A 24,284-nucleotide genomic window follows, 5' to 3' on the forward strand; every position below is an offset into this window, starting at 1 on the left:
CTAAAGAAGCCATATTGAAGCCCTATGGTTTCTATTCAATTTTCTTTATTAATCCAGAATTATCTCTTCGTGTGCAACAGAATTAACCTTTCCAGGGCAAAGACGGTCACATGGGTGCAGGCTGGATACGACTCTGTAGGATTTATGGTCAAGTTCAAGATGTTTGGTGCTTGAACCCACATGCCTGTACTTTTGGCAAAGCTGGGGATTATTTTCATGCTATCAAGTTTTGAATGTAACCCCAGGGCTACATTCCTCAGATACCATATTAGGTTAAAGAATTGAAATAACATTGTTGAGAGTCTATTCTTTTCATGTCCAATCCTTAAATTCACTGCACATAGCAGTTCTCTAAGATCTGAACTTCTATACTATGTAGATCCCCTAAAAGACTCTGTTTAAAACAGAATCTGAAAGCCACTGGATGTCAGACAGGAAGAGATCTCAGAGATGACCTTGTTTTCCATCTAAAAATCTAAGGACCAGAGATGGGAGTACTTTGTACAAGGTCATACAACTTAAACCTAGGTCCTCCAGTTTCCCCAGGCTGCATGGATCTGTATCCAGGTGGGAAAAGAAATGTCCCTACAATGTGGGCTGTGACTGGGAACAGAATAAAAGAAAAATGGGAAAGTAATTAAACATTTATGGAGCCCTGCTATTTTCTTGGCACTGAAGCAAACAAAGCAAGGAGAGAAAAGAAGAGAACTTGGGGAACAGCAGTATAGCTACCATCTATGGAACAGTGACAGGAGAACAGACAAGGGTGACCATGATGATCTCTGATTCTATTAAGCACATCCTATCGTCCTAGAAGGAATGCATTATATCGTTTAATCCTTATAACAATCCAGTGATGATGATGATGATGATGATGATGAAAAATAATAGTGGCACCATTTATTGAGCATCCCTTCATATGGGCTGAATATTGTGCTAAGCATTTTATAAACAGTATATGATTTTATTTATACAACATGCTAATAAGCTTTTTCTCCATAGTATAAAAATGAGCAAACTGAGATTTAGAGAGTATAAATATCATGTCCAAGGTCACACAGCCAGAAAACGGAGGAGCCAAAGTAAAATCCAGGTCACCTGATCAAAGAACTTAAGCTTTTAAGCGCATCAATATTCTGGTTCGCAAAAACAGGCTGGTTACAAATTAACACAAAACTCTTCCTGCATCAACACCCCTATTCTTTTTTATTCTCCTCAAGAATAAGCTAGTTCCAAAAGAAAAGTCGTTCTAATTCAAAGAATATTCTAATTGTCTCATCTATTTCTGTTGCAAGCTGTAGCGAATCACAGTTTTGACATTATATCTAGAACTGTTACTGGCTGTGGTCATTTTAAAAATCCTGTGTTTTAACAGTGGGGAAACAATTTCATAGCCCTTTTGAATGAAAGGGAATTGGGTTTAATGCATGGAGAGAGAGAGAGGGAGGGAGAGAGAGAGAAGGAGGAAGGGAGGGGAATATAATGGAAGGAGGTACTATTTATTCACTGCTTCTAGGATTCTGTAGGAGACCATGCAGTTTAATAATTTCAGCACTGATTTAAGAATCAGTAGCCCTGGAAACTAAGCTTATGATTGAAGCATGCTATAAAAAAAGAAACATTGTGTGGTGGCTGGTCCCAGACAAACTGACAAGCTTTGTTTTATTCTTTTGAAACCCAAGGCATTATTTACATACACTCAGCTAAAATACAGGATCCCTTCATTAAAAAAGATTTTTACACTTATCTGCATGTAAAAATAGAAATAGTTGAATAAGACCATGTATTTTTTGCTTGTGCTAAATTACTGGTTAGAAAAGAAAATCGTAGAAATTCAGTGAATGGTACTGAATGATGTGCAATAAAACTTAACTATGTCTCCTTGAGTGGCACTCACTTGACTATTCTTTTCTTTGTCCCCCAGGCAGTGATGTGCTGTGACTCTGAGCTGAAGGATGGCAACATGGGACACTGAAGGGCTCCTTTCCCAGCGGCAGTGGCAGCTGTCGAGGTGATTTAATAGCTATTCAAAGGTTTTTTTTTTTTTTTTTTTTTTTTTTTTTTTAAATTCTGCTTTCCAGCTCTCAGGGCACCAGTTCACCTTCAGGTTATTTTGAGGGGTAGTGGTTCAAGTGGGCAGGAAGCATATTTTTGGAGTAGTGCACAGGTGTAAACAAAGGTGAGAGATGACTTTATATTCTTGACCTTAGTTGCAAGCTTGTAGAAATTGAGCACATTAGACTTAAACCACAGGAGAAGGTTTAATTTTCCATGTGGATCCCCAGAGAGAGCATAAGATTGTGCTTGTCCAACGCAATTTATCATCGATCCATCCATCTGTCCATCTATCCCTTCCCAACTCCCAAGAGCAAGCACAGGACTAGGTGCTTCAGGGACATACCCAGGCACTAGAGCAGAGTATTAAAGAGTCAGACCTGGGCTTGAATATTGGCTCCGTCACATAGAAGTTGTGTAGATTTAGGGCAGGTTTCTTGACTCTTGAGTCTCAGTTTCCTCACTGTAAATGGGGGTCAATAATATTGCCATATCTCTCGCTGAATTAGTGTGGAGATTAAGTAAGATAAAGCACCTGACACGTACCCAGCGTCTGGTAAGCAGCAGGCGTTTCAGGCAGCAGCACTCCCATTCTAGGTGTGAGAAAACTGTAGCTCAGAAAAGGTAAGTGATTTGTACAAGATCTCAGATCTAGTAAGTGATGGAACCAAGACTACACTCTGGGAGTGTGAGAAACATTCACGCTGCTCAGAGTAGCCTGCTTCTCCTTTAACGAGCTCAAGGTCGGGGAAAAAACAGTTACCTAAACATGGAGTTTCCTACAATCCCTATAACTGGAGTGCCATGAGAGGATGGGGCAGGGAAATGTGGTGCCTGCACTGGGTCTTGAAAGGCCTTTGAGAACCTCTTAGACAGAAATTCAAAGTCAGGGAGCCTGCACTCAGATTGAAGAAAGAGCTGGTGCAAAGGCAGGGAGAAATGAAAGAGCAGGGTGCTCCCTGAGGCCGCAGCCCAGAGACGGTTAGGGGAACTGGAAGTAGGGGCGGGAGGCAAAGTCGAGACCAAGATAATCTCCTTTACCTAGTAGGTGATCTGGAGCCACAGATACAGTTTAAATAGATGGATGAACTTAAGAGTTAAAATGGCTGGAAGTGAATCACACTTGAATCTTTTCCATTTTCTCTTGGAAACAGAACATCTCTCCCACCAGGCAGGATCATCTAATGTTTCCATGCCAACCAATTGCAGAGGCCTGGGATAGGCTAAACCCCAAGGCGGGGAGTGGTGCAGAGTAGTGCAGGGAAAGAAGACAGTGCAGGGGAAAGGCCAGGGTCAAACGGTGATGGTGGGCTGGGAAGAAAATGGGGGGCAGTGCACTACAGAGCGTTTCAGGGGGATCCCTAAGAACCAGAAACGAGGATTCGGTAAACCTAATGGTACCTAAATTTATTGCCTGGTCATTACTACACACACACACACACACACACACACACACACACACACACACGCACACACACACACACACAGATAGCACTCAAACAGGTTATAGTACAGGTTTTTTGGTGCCCACCTGTACTCTGAACATTCTCAAAGGGACCTCATGCAATTTAAGAACTTCTAATCAGTTCATTTCTTATTCACTAGAGATCAAAATATGAATGTTAAAACTCTCTGATTCTCAAGGAATCTTTCCAATGTTTTCAGTCTGCTTTCCAAAAGTTCCTCCGTTTTAAACTAGGACATTTTATTTTTGCTAAGTGTTAGCAAGTGGTAGCATCAAGTTCAAGGTTGGTTTCCAAATTCTGAGTCTGAAATGTGATCAAAATTGAAAGCCACCCCAGGAACTGGACTTCCCATTAGTTGCAGGTTGGCATTAACCAGACTTCCATGCAAGAAATCTAAGACTTTTAAAGCTATTGTTCTCAGGTTAATGAGGAAGTAAATACAGTAAAAAAAAAAAAAAAAAAAAAAAAAAACGAAAAAAGATAAAAAAAAAAGACGAAGAAAAAAGGTAAAGAAAAAGGAAAGATAAATAGTGGTTCATAATGTTACTACTACATACTGGAGTCACTAGGGGAGCTTATAAAAATAATGATGCCCAGGACACATTCTCAGAGACTCTGACTCAAGAAGTGTGGCCTGGGCCCTGGGCATGAGGGTTTTTAAGAGCAGTTGTGATATTGTAAAAATTATAATAAGATTTGCTCTTTGTCCCAGTCCTGGCACAGAGCTCCTCATATCCTTGGAATGTCCCAAGAGTCATGAAGGTGTCTCTTGTGATTCATAAAAGCCCCTTTCAACCATGCCTCAGTTTCTGTTACTGAGTTGACTTTTAGAAGGTCCCTAAGGATGGGAGCTACTTGCCTGGGAAACCACATGATTACAGGACGGCAGCTTTCAGCCCCACTCTTAACCTCTGAAGAAGGAACACAGGCTGGAGGTTGAATTCATCACCAATGGCTAATGATTTATCAGTCATGCCTCTGTAATGAAGCCTCCATAGGAATCCTAAACTGTGGAGCTCAGGGAGCTTCTGGGTTGCTGCAAACATGGAGATCCTGAGAGGGTGGCCCTCACTGGGACGGTGATCCTCCTGGCACGGGCATGGGAGCTCGGAGCCTCCTCCCCCGATACCTTGTCCTAGGCATCTCTTCCACCTGTCTGTTCCTAAGTCGTATTAGTTTCTAATAAACCAGTAACCTACAGAGTAAACTGTTTTCTTCAACTCTATGAGCTGCTCTAGGAAATTACTGAACCAAGGAGAGGATTGTGGGAAACTCTAATTTAAAGCCAGCTGGTCAGAAGCATAAGTAACGACCTGGACTTTCAACTGGCACCTGAAGTGGGAGCAGTCTTGTGGGACTGAGCCCTTCACCTGTGGGATGTGACACTCTCTCCACATAGATAGTGTCAGAATTGAGTTAAATTGTGGGACACCTAGCTGGTGCTGGAGAATTGGTCGCTGTGGAGAAAAACCCACATGTCTGGTGGCTGTAGTGAGTTATTCAGTGAATAGTATAAAGGGAAACAAAAGTTTTTTCCTGCCCTCCCCAGGTGATTCTAACATGCAACCACTGTTGACAAACACTGAAAGAAAGCTCTCAAAGAGCCGACTAGTAAAACCAACCTACTTTAGAGACTCTTCTTGGCCCTTCCCAGGAGAGAAATCCAGTGTGAACTGGTCACAGTGGGACATAACCTACCCTGGCAGGCACTCCCATGCTTGAGAAATCCCTCTTAATCAAGACAGATCAATCCAAATTCAGTGCAGAGGGTGAGGAGGGGTTGGACATCCTTTTGTTGGTCTACCCACTAGATCGGGAGTACCCTAAAGCAAGGACTGAGTGTTTTTATCCTTGTAGTCCTTGAATCCATCTAAATGTCTAGCATATGGGCTATCAACTGTTGTTTATAAAATGAATGAATGGAAAACTTTGAGGCACAAGTGAACGAAATGAACGTTAGACGTAATTTTCACCAGACTTCTTTCTTAGCACATTCAGTAAGTCAGGGGCATGGACAACAGTTGCTTTAACGAAAAGCAAAATAAAACAAATAAACAAAAAAATAACCAGATGCCCTTTGTAATTTCAACAAAATCTAACAAATATTTATGAACTTCTCTGTGCTCAGACTCTGTGCTATACTCTAAGAGCCATAGACTGAGACTTCCAGCAAAAGATTAAGATCTAGAAGCACTGACTGCTGGTTCTCTATCGATCTGTGATTAGTCCACTATTTTAAGAACTCTTAAACTATGTTTTCATTGGTATAACATGGCTGATTTGCGTTTGAGTGGCTTAAAAAGTGCAGCAACTAGTATTTTGGATGGGGCTGGGTAGATCATTCAGCACTTTCTGTGATTTCAGCAGTGTTTCAAATAAACTCTAAAGAGCATTATTTTCCAAATTTCCTTTATCCCAAGCAGCACATGGAATTCTTGCTTAAATTATGATTTCTAGGGGATAGGCAAACACTGTCACAGAGGGTCTGTAAATCTTCAGGATACCTTATCCTGCAAATTCCTGATTGCAGCATTTTTACAGATGAAAAGATAACGTTGGGGAGGGGAGAGAGAAGGAAATAGGACTTAACAAATACTGTCTATTTCGTGGCAGATACTTTTTGAGGCAATTAATACTTTGGTTGGATTTAATGCTCATAACAACCCTTTACATGGATATTATTACTCTTGTTTACTACTCACTCTTTTCTATCACTAAAGGTTAATTTTGCCTGTTTTTGAATGTTATACTAATGGAATCATACTGTGGTAGGCAGAATAATGGCCCCCCAAAGATGTCCATGCTCTAATCCCTGAAATCTGTGACTATGTTATTCACATTGCAAAAGAGACTTTGTAGATGTGAAGGTTAAGGATCTTTAAGAGAGAAGGTTATCTTCGATTAGCTGGGTGGACCCCATCTAATCACATCAGTCTTTAAAAGTGTTAAAAGTATAGAATCTTTCCTAGGTAGGTGACAGAGAAGCAAGTGAGAAGGAGTGAAGGAGTAGCAGTACTTGATTTTTTATATGAAAGATGAGATTGGGCATGTTTAGGGTGCTATGGCCATAGACTACACTGTTGGTGGGAATGTAGCCATTATGGAAGACAGTATGGACATTCCTTAAAAAACTGAAAATAGACTTACTGTATGATTCAATAATCCCACTCCTGGGCATGTATCTGGAGGAAACTCTAATTTGAAAAGTTACATGCACCCCAATGTTCATAGCAGCACTATTTACAATAGCCAAGACCTAAATATCCATCAACAGATGAACGAATAAAGAAAAGTTGGTATTTATACACAATAGAATATTACTCAGCCATAAAAAAGAATGAAATAATGCCATTTGCAGCAGCATGGATGGACCTGAAGATTGTCATACTAAGTGAAGTAAGCCAGAGAGAGAAAGAAAAGTACCATATGATATCACTTATATGTGGAATCTAAAAAAAAAAAAAAATGACATAAAGAACTTATTTACAAAACAGAAACAGAGTCACTCACTGACATAGAAAATAAACTTATAGTTACTAGGGGGAAAGGAGGAGGTGGAGGAGTAAACTGGGAGTTCAGGATTTGCAGATACTAACTACTGTAAGTAAAGTAGATAAATAACAAAGTCCTACTGTATAGCACAGGGAACTATATTCAATACCTTTTAATAGCCTATAATGAAAAGAATATGAAAAGGAATCTATATATGTATAACTAAATCACTATGTTGTACACCAGAAATTAACATAACATTGTACATCAACTGTACTTCAATAAAAATATAAAAATAAAGATACAACAATAAAAAAATACGAAAGTAAAGGGCCACCTGCCATGGACTGTGGCAGCCTCCAGAAGATGGGAATACCTCTCAGCTGATGGCCAGCAAGAAAGCAGGGATGGTAGGGACACTCCTACAACTGTAAGGAAATGAATTCTGCCAACAATCCAAATAAACAAGAATCAGATCTTCACTTAGAACCTCCAGAAAGGAACACAGCTTGCTGATACATTGATGTTAGTCTGGGGAGCCCCATGATGGACTTCTAATGTACAGAATGGTAAGACAGTAAATTTGTATGGTAATTTATTACAACAGCACAGAAAACTAATATACATGTAGTTTGTGTGAGTGTCTGCCTTCTTTCACTCAGTATTATATTTGCAATACCCCTATCTGCTGTTGCATGTAGCAGCCGCTAATTTTCATTGCTGTATAATATTCCCTTACATAAATATACTACAATTTATTTACCTATCCTATTGTTGATAGACATTTGAGGTTCTTTCCAGGTTTAAGCTATCACAAACAATGCTACTATGAACATTCTTGTATGTATTTTTGTTGAACATATGTAAATATTTCTAGTGTGTGTGTATGTGTGTGTGTGTGTGTGTGTGTGTGTGTGTGTGTGTACCCTAGGAACAAATCATAGGATATAATATGTTCAACAACAGTAAATAGTGACAGTCTTCTAATGTGGTCATACTAATTTACCTCCCATGAGCAACCTATTAGACACCCATGAGTCTCTACATGTTTGCTAACACATGAAATGAATGGTCTTTTTAGTAATTCTGGTGGGTAGATAGTGGCATTAGGATTTGAATTTGCATTTTCCTAATGACCAATCAACTGAACACCATTTCATATGTGAACTCACTGTCTACATATCCTCTTTCATGAAGTACCTGTTCAAGTCTTTTAACCATTTAGAAAAAATTTATCTCTTTTTCTTAGTAACTTGTGACAGTTATTTACACATTCTGGTTATAATTGCTTTTCCAGATCTCTGTATTACCAATCTTTTCCTATGCTCTGTTTACACTTTTATTTTACCCATGGGATCTTTTTTGAATAGAAATTTTTGTTTTAATGTAGTTCAATTTATCAATATTTTATTTTAAGATTAGTGCATTTTGTAAATTATTCTTTCTATATATCACTGAGTTCACTTTGTTAATTAATATTTCATTTTAGACTTTTGCTTTTGTGTTTGTAAGAGAGATTGGACCATAATTTTTTTTCTTATAGTTACCATGTTACGTTTTGGTATCAAGGTTATGTTAACATTGAAAAAGCTAAGAGTAAGAAGTCTTCTCTCTCTTCTAATTTCTGGAAGAGTTTGTGTCAGATGCTAGGTGATTTACAGACACTATTCTTCATAAAACCTTTTGAGTTGTGTACTTACTAGCCTCATTTCATGGAAGAAGCTGAGGCCCAGATGGAGAATGAATTGCCAAGGTCACGACACAAGCAATAGGTGGCAGAACCAGGACTCAAATCCAGGTACTTGTGACTCTAAAACCCAGGCTTTTTGCCTTTTCCATTATGCTGTGGACTCATACATGAATGGCTGAGTCAGTCGGCATTCTAGGGGAGTTAGTGTTTCATTCCATGACAGTGCCTAATTACTTCCTACCCAGAGGAAGTACACTGCCAAAAATGATCAAAAAAAGAAGGAAAAAATACAGCTTTCCTTTTGGAACCTCTCATATTTGAACTTTCAAGTATCCATTTCTTAGCCGCCCCACCCCCAGATCCTGGAGCAGAGTCTCGATTAAGAATAACATACTATTATTTTCACTTGTTTCTTCTAACTAGCTTTAATTGCATCCTTGGGGGCATATCTGATCCACCTTTTCACTCCTTGACAGCAATCTACATAGCATTTTATAATTAATAGTCACCCAAGAAGAACTCAAACCCTATCCCTTCCACTATACCAGACTTGCTATAGGTTGGTCTAAAGGTCTTGCAATCTTCCCATCCTTTACATGGCAGGAAAGTTCCTGCCTCTTTGCTGATGATGCTTGGTCAACGAAAGGTGTGACTCCATGGTTTAAATTTGAGCCATGACAACTCCAAGTCAAGGATCCACTCACCAACCAGCTTTAAGGTACTCATTTATTATTCAGGGAGACACATTATACATTAAACCACTATATTTTCTAGAGTAAAACTTATAGGACTTTCTATAACAATTACAAGTGCCAATAGGAATGAGGGAGCATATATGAAATCAAGCAGAGCCAAGAAAATGTGGTATTTCCAGAAACCCTGGACATTAAGGTTAAGAGCAGGAATTTTGTATCAGACAGACTGATTTATACCTCTTCTTCTTTGCTGTGGAAATTTGGGCAACAACATGAACTATCTAACCTTGATTTCATTAACTGTAAAATGGGGATAATAATAATACTCTCTCTTAAATGAGATTTAAATTCTCATCACCACCTTCTTGTCCTCAGGAACCCTGAATCCATTATGTAATCAAGGACTCATTAGATTTTAATGTGTTGTGGAGGTGGGGGTGGTACGGGGGCATCCATTTACGAGGGAACGGGCAGGAACAGGGAATCTTAGGACAAGAGAAAAGTGTTATAAAGAGCCAACAGTGGGGTACATTCAACACAGGCCTTTGAGGAATGGGGAAACTCTGGACTCAGAGCAACCGGAAACACAGAGACCCTTCCTGATGACTAACTCAGAGCCCCCTTAACAGGAAGAGAGGGAGGAAATGGGTCAGAAGCCACAGGAATTGGTTTCAGAGCTTTGTCTGGAGAGTAAGAACTACAAAGTTAATTTACATGAGAACTTACATTTTGTGACAGAGGTCACTAGAAGCTACCAAATATCTTGTTTATTGTAAAAGTTCCATTCAGTTCACATCACATTTTCTCACTATTTTACCCATGGAATCAGATTAAAAAAAAAAAAGTATGGGATCCTTCATCTGAAAGGCCAAATCTGCATTTTTTAAGAAAATTAAGGGGGAAAAAAGTCCTGAAGTAAGCCATCTGTTCTGAAACAATACAGCATATACAATGCTTTAAAATACAGTGAAAGACACTATAATGTATGATACCTTTTAAAAGAGTCTGTCTTTAAAGTCAGGAATGCCATACATGTAAAAATACTTGAAAGTACAATTTTTAAAAATCATAAAAATCATTTTTATAATAGAAAATTCCTTCTTACCTTTTAATAAGTATCACCAAAAAGCATCAGTTTACCACACAGGATGGTTTCTGGGCTTCCTATTTTTTGAGAAAATGGTATGAAAAATGAAAAACATATATGAGGAAAAAGAAAATCTAAAAGATAGCTTTCTTTGTCAAGAAAGGACCAAAGTGAAAAAAGGCATCCTAGGCATTTTATAATCATTTAAAATCAAAAAATTTAGGATTAAGAATTTAAACAAGTTAGCCATCACAATGTTTGCCTTAATTTTTTTAGCTATAAGGTAGGATTATATGACTAGAAGAAAGATGGAGATGCATTTAGTGAGGTTTTAAAAATACAAATTTAAAAATTTTGGGAACTATTCCTGATGCTCAGACACTCCTCATTTTCTTTTGGCATTAAAATGCTCTCTCTTATGTAAAATGATGGCCATAATAAGAAGCAATCAATTTAAACTAAAATTTCTACGTGCGTTTATTATTTTTAGACTCCTTACTTGGTAAAATTAAGTTGTCAATCCCATGCGAGGTGCCTGATCTTTTTTAATGCTAATAATGTTGGTCAAGGAAATCTATTCTCTTCCAGGCTCTGCATTTAGGAAATCACACGTGGAAGGGACACCAACAGCCAACAGGTTTCTAACATTTCCTAAGTCCTCTGAGGCACTTTTCTTCATTGTCTTAAAAATTTAGACCTGAGGAGCAAGAAGAAGGGACAGAAACTTCTGCAGAACAGGAAGACTAGAGTGCACTGCAGGTGCTAACTAAATATGAAATAACGACACCACTTAGCTTTTGGAAGATTTCCTGCAGTGGAGAGTGCCGACTAAAAGTAGGTAGTTGAAAGCTGAGAGCAAGTGGGAATTTCAAGTTTCTCACTCCCTAAGAGGGCTGAAAGGTAATGTTTCTACATATCACAAAAGCTGGCATTATAGATCCTTGATATAAAGTACTCTTTCAGGTAAAAGACAAAGCTTGGCTCCTTGAAAATGCTCCCAGTGCCCATTTCGTGTTTCTTACACTTGCCACATGACATACTAAGGGAAACACACATGATTTCAGTTTTGAGCAAACAGTCCTAAAACCAGGCATCAGAAGGCCTGGCACCATGGATGTGAGCCTGTGGGGCTGCACAGAGTCCCACACTTAATATTATGCTCTGCTCTCCCCGTCTTGATATTCCAATTTTTGAACATGAAGCCCCATTGTCACTTTGTACTGGGCCCCACAAATTGTGTAGCTGGTCATGGATCTCAGGCTGCATGTGCCCCCATGTGTGGGGCACTATGTGTGACAGGCACTTCCATTGTGTTCTTTGATGTGGGGCTTTATATGGACAGGGCTGCGCAGGCTCAGAACCTGCTGGCTGAAGAGGGGCAGAGAATTTGCTTAGGCCGTTGTCATGGCTGCAGCTCAGGGGGTCTCGCTTAATTTAGCCACAAATCCACGTGCTCTGGGCATCTTCCAACTAGAGGACAGGATCTAGGGTGACTGTATGATGGTCAGCTGCCCATTCAACATTTAATAACACAGAAGTAGTCCTACAGGAGTCATGCAGTATGTAACGTGGCAGTAAGTGAAACAGGAGGAAACACTAGACAAAGATACACGTGACCTGTGAGTTGCTGACATATCTTTAGAGACAGTGGACTAAGACAAGGGCTTGGCACCATTCTATGCTTGGAGATAAGAATAGATAATTTCATACTCTAAGCCTCAGATTGCTCATCTGAAAACTGGGAAAACAATACCTACTGAATATATATATCAAGTGAAATAAAATATATGAAAGTCCTTCAATAAAGCCACATGACACTGTAGGTGGGGGAATGGGACATCTGGTTTAGGGTCTAGGCCCAGGCTAGCCTCTTATGGGCAAACTTCAAACCTGGTCTCCATTTTCTCTTCTTTACAATGAGGCTAAAAATAGCCATCTCTCATAGGCTTTTATGAGAATTAAATAAGATAATCCACATAAGGTGCTTGGCAAATGGCCTGGCATTGAATAGGATACAATTATAATTAGCTGTTTATTATTATGAGGTATTTTTTAAAAACTTGTGAATGTCCTTGTTTCTGTTCTTACTGATTTATAATAAAAAGGAAAATGGATTTGAAGTCTATACTATTTTTAATATGGTATTTGTGGTGGGGGAGGGTATAGCTCAGTGGTAGAGTACCTGCTTAGCACGCACGAGGTCCTAGGTTCAATCCGCAGAACCTCCCTTAAAATAAATAAATAAATAAATAAACCTAATTACCTCCTCTGCCTCCCCACCCCCCAAAATATGGAATTTGGCTAAATGAGTTTTTAAAAAAACACAGAAACAATTATCATTACTGAACAGGACAGCTTACTCACCTGATCAAGAAGAGACAAGGACTTCTGTTAGGCCCAGAACAATTTGCAAGCCATGAGGTAACTGAGTAAAATTTTAATTAAAAGTTAAATGCTCTCCAATCTAGTAATATCTATAGCTCATTCACTTGATTGAGTCAGCAGTGCTGATACAGACTGTAACCGGGCAAATCTCCATTCGAGAGGTGCTCACCATCCGGTGGAGGGGACAAGTGAGTCAATGGATGGGCGGTGGAGAGGGTGTGAAGGTTAGAAGGGAGTTTATATGGTGCAGAGGCACACAGAGGAGCACGTGCTTAACTCAACCAGCATCTATCAACCGTTGGTGATTCTCCAAATACCTTGTTCTGTTTCACTGTCAAGTTAACTGCTATTCCAAAAATTCATTCAGTAAGTATTTAAAGAACTCTTAACATGTTAGGCACTGTTTCCAACGCTGAGATGAAAGGACCAATGCCTTGAGTCTAGTCACTTGCTCTTAACCTAATCTCGTGACTGAGGGTGAAGATTCCCTCAGTTTTCCCATGTGCTCACCTCTCACCTGTTCTCTCTTGTCAACATTCTATGCCTTGCCTTTTGTTGTTCTCCCTCTTTTCTAGTTAGAGCTGTTTGGATTGTTCTTGGAAGTAGTAATTTTGGGCTAAGAGGCTAAGTCTCTCCTCTGGAGATGTGAAATTTCTGGAAATATGATTACCATGGGGTGAGAGGGAAGAGCAGGACCCAGGTTGGTGGAGTGTCTCAAGATGCCTCACTAATCTTTTTAACCCCAAGGCACAGTACAGTCTAAGGTGGATGGTTATGGCTCTGAAAAAATTTTCTGGAGGATCAAGTGGGTGAGTGAGTGAATGAAAGAGGGTCCACTATTAATGAAAATGATATCTGGATTCTAGAACTTGGAATGGAGGGATAGAGAAAACAATGTGATGGTCAACGGAAGGGTCATCCATGGTACTTTTGTCCCTCTTACTATAGAAACTTAAAAATTAAAAACCTTCCAAAATCAGGGCCAGCCTGTGATTTTAGGGGAAGGAGAAACCTCCACTAGGTCTCCAGTGACTCCTCCTCCTTTCTATTTCTAGCACAAAATTAGCTGCCTGAAGACAAAGCCTTTTGTTCCACAATTAAGGACGCACTTAAAAATGCAAATGCTTGAAAGAGTGAGCATCATGCTAATGAGTTGCAAGACATAAAGGAAGAATCTAAATCTATTTTGCTTTACAGGAGGCACCAGCTTAGGGGGCAGACTTTGAGCACTCAAAGGGGGAAAGGGACTTCCCCTTTACCTAACGAGGCCCGTCTGGCAGGTTCTTTCATAGGCTTAGTTTAATTAATCCTAGCAAGAAGCCTGTGAATTAGGTGTTATGTCCATTTTATACATGAGAAACTCAAGTTGCAGCAACTGATAAGCTGTGAAGTCTGGACCAGAAGTCAGGTCGATGTGGAGGAAGTCTGTATAGAGTAAAAACCAAATAGACGGTCTATCAATATGAATGTAACCTCGGCTCCTACAGGGTTAACTTCCTCTGCACTGTATTGCAGTACAATGAGCATGGGCTTCAGAGAGAGACATACCTGGGTAGAGAATATGGCTTGGCTACAAGCACCATGGGTAGGTTATTTTTAAACCTCTCTGGCCTTCTAGAAGGTTCCTCCTCTGTAGTATGGCGATAATAATCATATCTGTGTCACAGCACTCTTTTGAGGTTTAAATGAAGTCAGGAGTAAAGCTCAGACACATAAGCCTTGGCCCCTCAGTGTGGCTGGGGCTGCCCACCCTGACTTTGCAATGCCCTCTCCAGATTACTCTGGTTTCCCAAGTTTAGACTTTCTCCAGACTTTCTGCCTCATCTTGTTCAGCTGTTTCAGGTACCTGGTCATGTCTCCCCCAGTAAGATTTTAAGAGAGTTAGGAACCTCTGAATCCAAGGTGCTGCAATACATCGTATTTCTGAAAGAATAAGTGATGATTTTGCTAAATAAGAATATATGAGTGAATGAATAGGAGGCATTAAAAATGCCATCACTGGCCAGTGCTGTGCCAAACAAGCCCTGGGCAGGGGACGCAAACAGCTGACTGTAACATGTCCTCTGGGGACAGCTGCTGAGAGGGTATTGGGTCCAAGGTTGGAAAGGAAGAAGATAAAAATATGATTTGTAATCAAGTCCACAGATGCCATGGCTTTGCCTTAAATGATCTTGAGAAATGCACACAAGTGAAGTTGGAAACAGCTTTGCACTGGTGCAAAGTCCCCTGACATGCTCCAATTCTACATTCTTCCTTAGCATCCCCAGGTTACTGACCAGTGAGTGGGAAGTAGAGGGGAAGGATATGTTATTGTGAAGAAGGAGGAGGAGGAGGAGAAAGAGGAAGAGGAGAAGGAGAAGGACCAGAGTCTCTTACTTACATGACAATGTTTCTTTCCCCTCCCACCAAAATCAATCAGGTGAGAATATCTTTCCCCTAGAATAAGAACTCATCAGGATGAAGAACCCTGGGTGAGATTTTTGTGCAAAACTGTCCTCGATGTAACTTGTAGCTGTATGTCCCTGGAATAGGAAGACTAAGGTGCTGAGTACAAGAACCAGGATGAGGCTCACCCTGAACCCTGCCTCTACCCCAGGTCCTCTCACTAGGAAGGTATAGGCTGTGTGTCATGGTCTAAATCTTTGATTGATTTAGCCCCAGTTGAAAGCAGGTCACAGAGTTCAGTAGGCGAATGAAATAGCCTGAATGGCCCTGAGAGCCTGATGTGTCCTGGAAATCCCAGCACCAGCAGGTCACGCTTGTGTCCTCAGGACACAGCCAGACTCCAGGCACTTGGTATTGGACTTCCATAGAACTGACTGCTCAAAGGTCTTGCCTTATATTCTAATTTTTTTCTTTCACATCTGTATAGGAAACTGTCTAGGGATTAATTCATTCAACAAATATTTACTAAGGAGACTTCTTCATGCCAAGACTGTGGTGTAAGGCACTAAGGATATAATAAAACTAAGACGTTAATTGGGATTTGCAGGTTCAGTATTGAACCATTTTTGAACCAGTATTTCCATTTCAAGGAGCTTTTACCATGAAGCCTTAATAAAGACTAGAGTGATCACTATTTTAACAGATGAGTTTTAAATACCAGTAGTCTTCTGGGCAGATTTCACCATAGGAAGCCTTATAGGCATGTTGTAAAGATTAAAATAGGTTAATAATTGCAAGGCATATAACTCATGAGGTATCAGGAAAGGACAGTTACAATAATGATCTGCATACTATTCGAACTGCCTACAGATATGGACACTGAGACTCCTGAGGGAAGGAGATCTGTCTTCTTATTCATCTCTGTATCTTTCACATCTACTGCAGACTGGTACATTGGTGCTAAGTCCGTGAAACCACATCTGCTGAATGAAAGAATCAATGTACTGATCATTCAGAGTGAAAAAACTTTATGTTAAACAACAGGGCAGGAGGCAGACCTAAGCGCATTTGTCATATTATATAGCCTTGGAAGCAAAAACTGTCAGAGAAAGAAAGTTTGAGTTACTAGTTCAAAACGTGGACTTAAGGGGGAGGGTATAGCATGGTAGCGGTAGAGCATGTGTTTAACATGCATGAGGTCCTGGGTTCAATCCCCAGTACCTCCACTAAAATAAATAAATAAACCTAATTACCTCCTCAACCAAAAATAAAATGAAATAAAATAAAATAAAATAAAATAAAATAAAATAAAATAAAATAAAATAAGGACTTAGAATCAGTGTAAAAAGAAGTAAGTCCTTCAAATCCAGAACAGAAACTGTGAGCACATGGCTTAAGAGTGGCTGAAAAATGCAGAGGGAAAGTGGAAGAAATTGCAGGGACAGGGACACTCATAACACCCATGAAGAACTGGAAGGGTCAGGTGTAAGCAAAGTGGCCCCTTACTCTTAGCTGTGTCTCCAACTGACTTCCTTTCAGGTTCTACCTCTGGGTAGACCCTTGTGGGGGATGAGAAACACCTGGTGAGTTGTCAGAGCTGGGCACGCTGGAGCTGTAGAACCCCAGCTTCCCCTTCAGCTTCCCTGGGGTCTAGAGGAGTAGCAATGTACAAGGGCTCCAGAGGGTGTGGAGAAAAGGGCACCCTCCTACACTGATGGTGGGAATGCAGTCTGGTGCAGCCACTGTGGAACAGTATGGAAATTCCTCAAAAGACTAGGAATAGACTTACCATATGACCCAGTAATCCCATTCCTGGGCATATATCTAGAAGAATCTCTAATTTGAAAAGATACCTGTACCCCAGTGTTCATATTAGCACTATACACAATAGCCAATACATGGAAACAACCTAAATGTCCATCAACAGATGGCTGGATAAGGAAGCCGTAGTATATTTATACAAAGGAATACTACTCAGCCATAAAAAAGAATAAAATATTGAGATTTGCAGATTCTAATTAATATATATAAAATAGATAAACAAGTTTATACTGTATAGCACAGGGAACTATATTCAGTGTCTTACAGTAACTATGGTGAAGAAGAATATGACAATGAATGTATGTATGTTCCTATGTGACTGAAATATTGTGCTGTACACTAGAAATTGACACAACATTGTAAACTGACTGTACTTCAACAAAAATATATTAAAACTGAAAAAAGAAGAATAAAATAATGCCATTTGCAGCAACATGGATGGGCCTGGAGATCATTATTCTAAGTGAAATAAGCCAGAAAGAGAAAGAAAAATACCATATGATATCACTCATATGTGGAATCCAAAAAAAGACAAAAGAAGACACAAGTGAACTTATTTACAAAACAGACTCACTGACATAGAAAACAAACTTATGGTTACCAGGGAGGAAAAGGGGTGGGAAAGGATAAATTGGGAGTTTGAGATTTGCAGATACTAACAACTACATATAAAATAGATACACAACAAGTTTCTACTGTATAGCGCAGGGAACTATATTCACTATCTTGTAGTAACCTATCATGAAAAAGAACATGAAAATGAATATATGTATGTGTATGTATGACTGAAACATTATGCTGTACACCAGAAATTGACACATTGTAAACCGACTATACTTCAATTAAAAAAAAGTGGGGTGCTCCAGGAAGTCTGTCCTCCTCCCTTGCTGAAGGAAAGCTGAAAAAACAGTGTCTCATTCACAAACAATTCTATATTCTCTTTGTCCTGCAGTTGACAGGCTGTCTTTCTAATATGGTGATAAATACCGCCACCGTTAATCAATTGCTTCCCATGTGCCAAATATTTAAATTCACTATTGTATTTAATCCTCATGACCGCTTTATGGTGTTCCATTACTACTCCAATCCCACAGATAGGGACGCTAAAATCAGAGCGACTGACGTTTCCAAGATCTCTGAGCTAGTAAGTGGCGGAGCCAAGATTCACATGTTAGTATGTCTGGCACAATCCAGCAACTGTGATCTTAAATAAGCACTGCTCTCACACACAGGACCTGAATGTCTAGCTCACGTCCAGTCCAGCTTTGTGATCTTGGGGCAACTATTTAGCTTCTCTGAGTCTCAGTTTCTTCCCTCTGTAAAATGGAGGAAATAGCCCCCGACTCTGTGGGGTGCCAGGAGGATCACAAGGGGACATATATGCAGAGTACTGACATAATGGGTGACCCACAGAAGGTGGTTGACAAATATTTCCCTCCACTTTCACTTCCTCATCTGTACCAGGGAGAACTGCCTTCCAAGGGTCTGGGATCCCAGGGACACTAACTGTAATGCAGGGAAGAGGCGCTCTGCTGTCTGTCTGTGTGCTGTGTCACCTGCCCAGAGTATTCCTTCTGCAAGCTGCAGATCACAACCCCTGAGAGATTATAAAATCAAGTTAATGAGTTGTGACCGTCATGTTTTTTAAAAAGAGGGAGACAAACAAAATGGAAAATAGCAAATTCTACTATACATAAGACATGTTGATACGATGTAATGAAATTTTTCTTTCAGCTTTATGTGGGTATGTATTTACTGAGTCATAGTGAATAATGTATTTCTTACATTAAGTAGAAAGACTTGAAGGCCTCTGGGTTAACTCGTATAAAATCCTCAAGAATCAGTTCAGATGTCCTTGCATGAGGGAGCAGTAAAAGATTCCTGGCCTTTCTAGGGCAAACTTTTCATGTCACTCTGCATTGCGGTCGTCTTCCCCAAGTCTGCCTCCCCTGTCGGATGTGAGTTTCTTGGGGACAGACAGGAGACATGACTTTTACTGCTGGGTCCACAGTGCCTGTTAGAGGTCCTGGCATGGAATATACGTTCGAAAAACGCTTGATGAATGCATAAATAAACCACAGAAACTGTCTTTTAAACCTAAATTCACAACAGAAAGGTTAGTCACTTGAACTCTCAAAATCAATTATGTTTTACCAACAAATGAACATGGGCCGAGTTTCTCTTTTACATTCTTTCCTGTGACCTTTTATTCCCCACTGATAGACTTACCAGCTTTTTCTCTTCCCTCCTCCATTCTCCCAGTGTCCTGGGTGTTCTTGCTCTCTTTATCAAAAAAGGGATCTCAACTTTGCCATCTGCACTTTTGTGTAAATTTAGCCCCCTCTATCTCTGACCTTTCTCAGCAGCTTTCAGAGATAAAGGTGTGTCCCTACTGGCAGCAGGAAAAGCCTTATTCTGTCATACCGATGCTTTTACCAGCTGATAGATAAGAAAAGAAGTGCATATTTCAGAGGCAATGAGACCTCAACCTGCTCATATGGAGAATGTCCAAGGTCATGCAACAAAGCCCATGTGCCAGTGGCTCACGAGCCCAAGTGCATCTATGACTGAAGAATTGGTAATGTACTTGTGGAGCACTGTGAAAAATATTTCCTTCAAATTTTTAACATTATTTACTTTGATGGTTCTACAACTATATATGTTTCACAATGCAAGAGATACCCAATGCACAGAGCCCACTAAATCAAATCCACCCAAATGATTTGCGGGGAACACGTATGCATCATCATTGGGGACAATCAAAGCCATTTGCACAGCACTGTCAAAGCACTTCAAGCACCTTACACCAAAGATTAAAAGGAAAAGAATTGCAACTAGATTGGAAAATAGGGAGGGTTGGCTCAAGTTTACACCACTGCCTGGCCCAGGTGTGCTAGTTCCCTCCTTCTCCCTTCTGCACTGTCAGGCACACAAAGCGCTACCACCTGGGAGGATCATTTCTAGTAGGGGAATGGAGCCAGCTTCTGCACCTTCCTGAGAAGATGCATCCTCTGAGTCACGGCCAGGGCAGGGGTAAGGTTGGGAGCGCGTGCGTGCGTGCGTGCGTGCGTGCGTGCATGCGTGTGTGTGTGTGTGTGTGTGTGTATCTGTATGTGTCTGTGCGTAGGGGAAGAGGAGGTAAGTCCAAGGGAAAGAGTGGTTTCGTGGTGCAGACAAATATTCGACTAAGTCAGCTAAATTGTTTATTACAGGACAAAGAAGCTGCTTGCTTTCTGGTTTGGGTTTTGACTTCATAGAAAAATATGAATAGTACTAAAGAAATCCCATATGAAATCCCTATAGTGCAGTTTATCCTGTGTAAAAACCCCAAAGAGGTTTACGTTTGAATTTCTCCTCTCAGCTAATCTATTCCTTAAGCCGAGAGCTGGCCGCTGTGCTGACAGCAGCACACTGGGATTCACAGCCAAAGTGCATTCAACTGCTGATACACAACAGCTCAGCTCTAGGCGGGCGGAGTGACGTATGGGACTGGGAGGTAGGAGCTCTGACTCTGCCACCCAACAGCTGGGGGGTCCTGGGGCTCAGTCTCCTCTTCGGTAAATTAAACAGTAAGTATGGTGATAGCTAAGGTTGCAGTCCCAGAATTACATAAAGCTAAGCAGAATGAAGAGACTAATACTCCAGGATGTCATTCTCAGATTAGAGACTTTTAAACCTAAGAGACGTGCTCATCATCTGGTATTTATATAGTAAGAGGAAGTCTGCTACTGATTTATTTTGAGAGAGCAACTAGTTGACTTTCCTAAATAAGTACAATCCACTGGCATTAGTTCTGTTCAAGTGCTCTAGAAGAAATAAGCATCTCTGTGAAAATCCTATAGCCAAAATTGGTGTTAAAAAAAAATCCCACACGACAAAGGTACAAACATACCAAATCATTCTGAGTAAGGATTCCCCTTAGGCCTTGCTATTTCATTTCATTTTCTAGCTTTAACTAATTAATTTAAATTAATGTATCATACTGCATGAGAACAAGGCCAGGGGATATTGTAAGTCCTTTCCCTCTGATTTTACTCTCTTCATGGTCCATATCACTTCCAAGTCTATACCTCTAAGAGTCATTTAGATGCTGAGGTCAGCCCTCTACAAGGTACTTTTGGTATCTTGCACAGAAATAATTTGGGAAATTTCCCATGAGGTGTCAGCTATTTTTGGGTCCCATTTAAAGGTGGTTCCTCCTTTCAATATAACCTCCAACTATTAGAATGTTAACAAGATAACATTCTTTATTACCTTAAGTCTTCATCTCTTTTGTATGTTATGGTTTTATTTACCATTTCAAATAATAAAGGTCTGATTCTGGTTAACACTACTATTTCAAAAAAGTCTATTACTTTAACACAATATCATCGTATCACTTCATTTAATTTTCCTAATCTTCCGCATCTTAATTAAAAGGACTAAGCTATTACAGTATACTTTCAGTAAATTCCTAGTACATTAACAGTTTTATGCATCCTATTTTTTTTTTAACAAGATACCAAGACTGGTAATTTTTCTTTCCAGTCTTATTCTATATAACCATTTCATTTTCATTAGCTGATTTATCTCTATCTTATTAACCTAATTTGGCTCTTCCTAATTTGCTATCCAAGACTAAAACATTTCAAGATTAAAAAATATTTCTTATCACAAAGATCAGCAATACAACAGGAGTAAGGAGAACAGAAATAGCCACTTTTCATCATATTTGTTACATCACTTTAAGACATGTTCCAGGGTGGTTCTCAATGTTTCTTTCACAGATTACATGTAAATGTACCAAAATAATCTTCCAAAATGCAGCTGAACAAATTTGGGACATTGATATTCTGATTTTTTTTTTTTCAAATTTAAAATCTCAGGGCTTCTGAAGTACTAGAACTCTCTGGAATAAGAAGGGACTCTATGCTTGTCAGAGAGGCCAGCAAATCAAGACCCTCGAGAACCTGCCACCTTTCGGAATCCTGCTCTCTCTTTGGCCCTGCTGTGCCCACCTAATGCACACAAAAGGTAACTTTATAGCCAAAGTGGAATCAACAGGACAAGTCAATTCAAGTACTTAAATTAATATGTATACTATGCACCTCATGCCAAAAAAAAGACAGTAAAATTTCAGATGAGGATATGACCCTTGGTGGGAGTCAGACCAGATACTGGGGGAGAGAGAATACAGTGAGGATGGGTGTGGTTCCTCCACTGGTACCTGGATTCATTTTCTTCATCAATTGGGCATCACTCTCCCAGTTTGGCCATTAATGCATATATTATTATTTTTTATTAGTCATCATTTCTTTTCAATTGAATGGTAGTGGAATGAAGAATAGTTTCCAATTGGAATTAGGAAGATTTTCATAGATTTTATGGAAAAAAAAGGAAATAATGTTTTCATATAAAATCCTCAAAGAAATATGATGAACTATTTTTGAGAAAGAACTGGATATTTCAAATTCATTGAGTTTTTAAGAATAAGTTTTCTGTTTTTTTAAAAGTATAGTCAGCACTGATGCAGTATGTTTTGGAAGGAATATAGGAGGCTCATGCTAAGAAGAGGGGCATGTTACAGCTGAGTGACGATGGGTCATACCCAAGAGTTAACTACAGGGATGAAAGACCGGAAGGCATTTCAAGTTCAATCAATCATTGTTTTTTCTTGGTAAATTAATGAATTTCGTCAGGCAAGGAACAAGTAACCTTTTGTGGCTTTTTGTGGTTTGAGAAACAACTGGTAATAAGATGCCACAGAAGACAGTCATTCCACCAAAACTTTAAGAAAAAAAAAATCTCGTAACTCTTTGAGAGAGTACTTCTGATTTTCAATCAATACACCACAGTTAATACAACAGATATGATGCAGACTGGGAAGCACTATGGGAATATTTTCTTCCCATACTGATGGTAAGTAAGCAAAAGTCCAGGGCTTTGACTCACATATTCAATTTTAGATGTGTCAGAATTGAAAATGTTTCTTCTCACTATTTCCATTGCAACCTGTGCCAAGAACTTTACCCTGGATCACAACATGGTCAAAGAAATTGTTAAAAGCAGAGGCTTTTAACTAATTTAACATCATAACATTTCAATGATTTCCTCAACATGGTTAAACTTAAGGTCTTAGAGTGGTACATCGAGGAGTGGGGTTAATAAGAACACTTGTCCCACTGCTATAAGGCGCTGCCTTTGTCTCCCCAAGCTAATCACTCACAAGCGCAGATTACAGTGAGAAACACGCGGCTGCCTACCTGACATAGAGGGAGCGTTTCTGGTTAGTTCGCAGGGACCCGGACCCGGAGCTCATGCTGTGGTTCATCATCTGCTCTCGTAGGTCATGGATTTTGGCCTCAAATCGAGCGTAATCTGTGAATGGAAACAAAGGTGGCAAATTTGGTTCCGTGCCTTCAGCAAGTTAGAAATGCTGCACACACAAGGCAGCCCTTCATCCCTGTTGTCGGTTTCTTTGTCGAGCAACAGGGAGATGCGCAACTCAGGAATGGTAGAACACAGAGGGTTCGCTTCTGTATTATTTATTTGCAGACATTCACAAGAGGAAAGGAGCAAATCAGTTACTTCCCCAAAAGTAACTCTAAAACATACTGCCATCAAATTCCCAAGATGTGAAAAGTCCATAGGGGAGGAGGTGGAGGTTTTTATAAATGGGCAATACAAGGTACCCTTGTGGTGATGGAAACGTTCTCTGTCTTGACTGTGGTTGTGGATACAGGTACTTGTACATGTAATAAAATGACACAAAACTAACCACGCACACACACACACACACATAAGTGACTACAAGTAAAATGAGAAAATCGGAATAAATTTGATGGCTTACATCAATGTCAATATCTGGCTTGACATATAAAATGTTACCACTGGGTAAAACTGAATAAAAAGTATATAGGATTTCCCTGTATTATTTCTTACAACTGCATGTGAATCTATAATTATCTCAAAATAAAAGGCTTGATTTAGAAAAGAGAGGGAAAAAAATTGCAGAAGTCCATGGAATTACTGATGTTATAGGGGTTGAGGTGAGTTTCCAGTTACCCTCGGCCTGATAGACCAGACAGTCAAGTGCTTGATGATGAACTGTGTAGAAAACATCATTTAATTTTGCTAAGTTTTTTCTGCTGGGAGGCTGTAAGAATCTGATCACTTGGCATCATACCTCAGCTTTACCCTATAGCTTTAATATAAAACATCACATACCA

At 39.8% G+C, this 24,284-nt stretch overlaps 1 protein-coding gene across 22 annotated transcripts in view; it reads right to left on the reverse strand.

The window, feature by feature from the left end:
• Positions 1-24,284, reverse strand: part of DLG2 (discs large MAGUK scaffold protein 2) — a 1,729,700-nt gene that overhangs the window by 125,882 nt on the left and 1,579,534 nt on the right. For all 22 annotated transcript variants that reach the window (XM_031460460.2, XM_031460461.2, XM_031460455.2 and 19 more), the window contains one exon: positions 23,319-23,433. In XM_031460460.2, coding sequence (XP_031316320.1) covers positions 23,319-23,433 — 115 coding nt within the window. The remainder of the gene's footprint in view (positions 1-23,318; positions 23,434-24,284) is intronic.

The sequence above is a fragment of the Camelus dromedarius genome, chromosome 12 (assembly GCF_036321535.1).
Source record: "Camelus dromedarius isolate mCamDro1 chromosome 12, mCamDro1.pat, whole genome shotgun sequence".
Classification (NCBI taxonomy): domain Eukaryota; kingdom Metazoa; phylum Chordata; class Mammalia; order Artiodactyla; family Camelidae; genus Camelus; species Camelus dromedarius.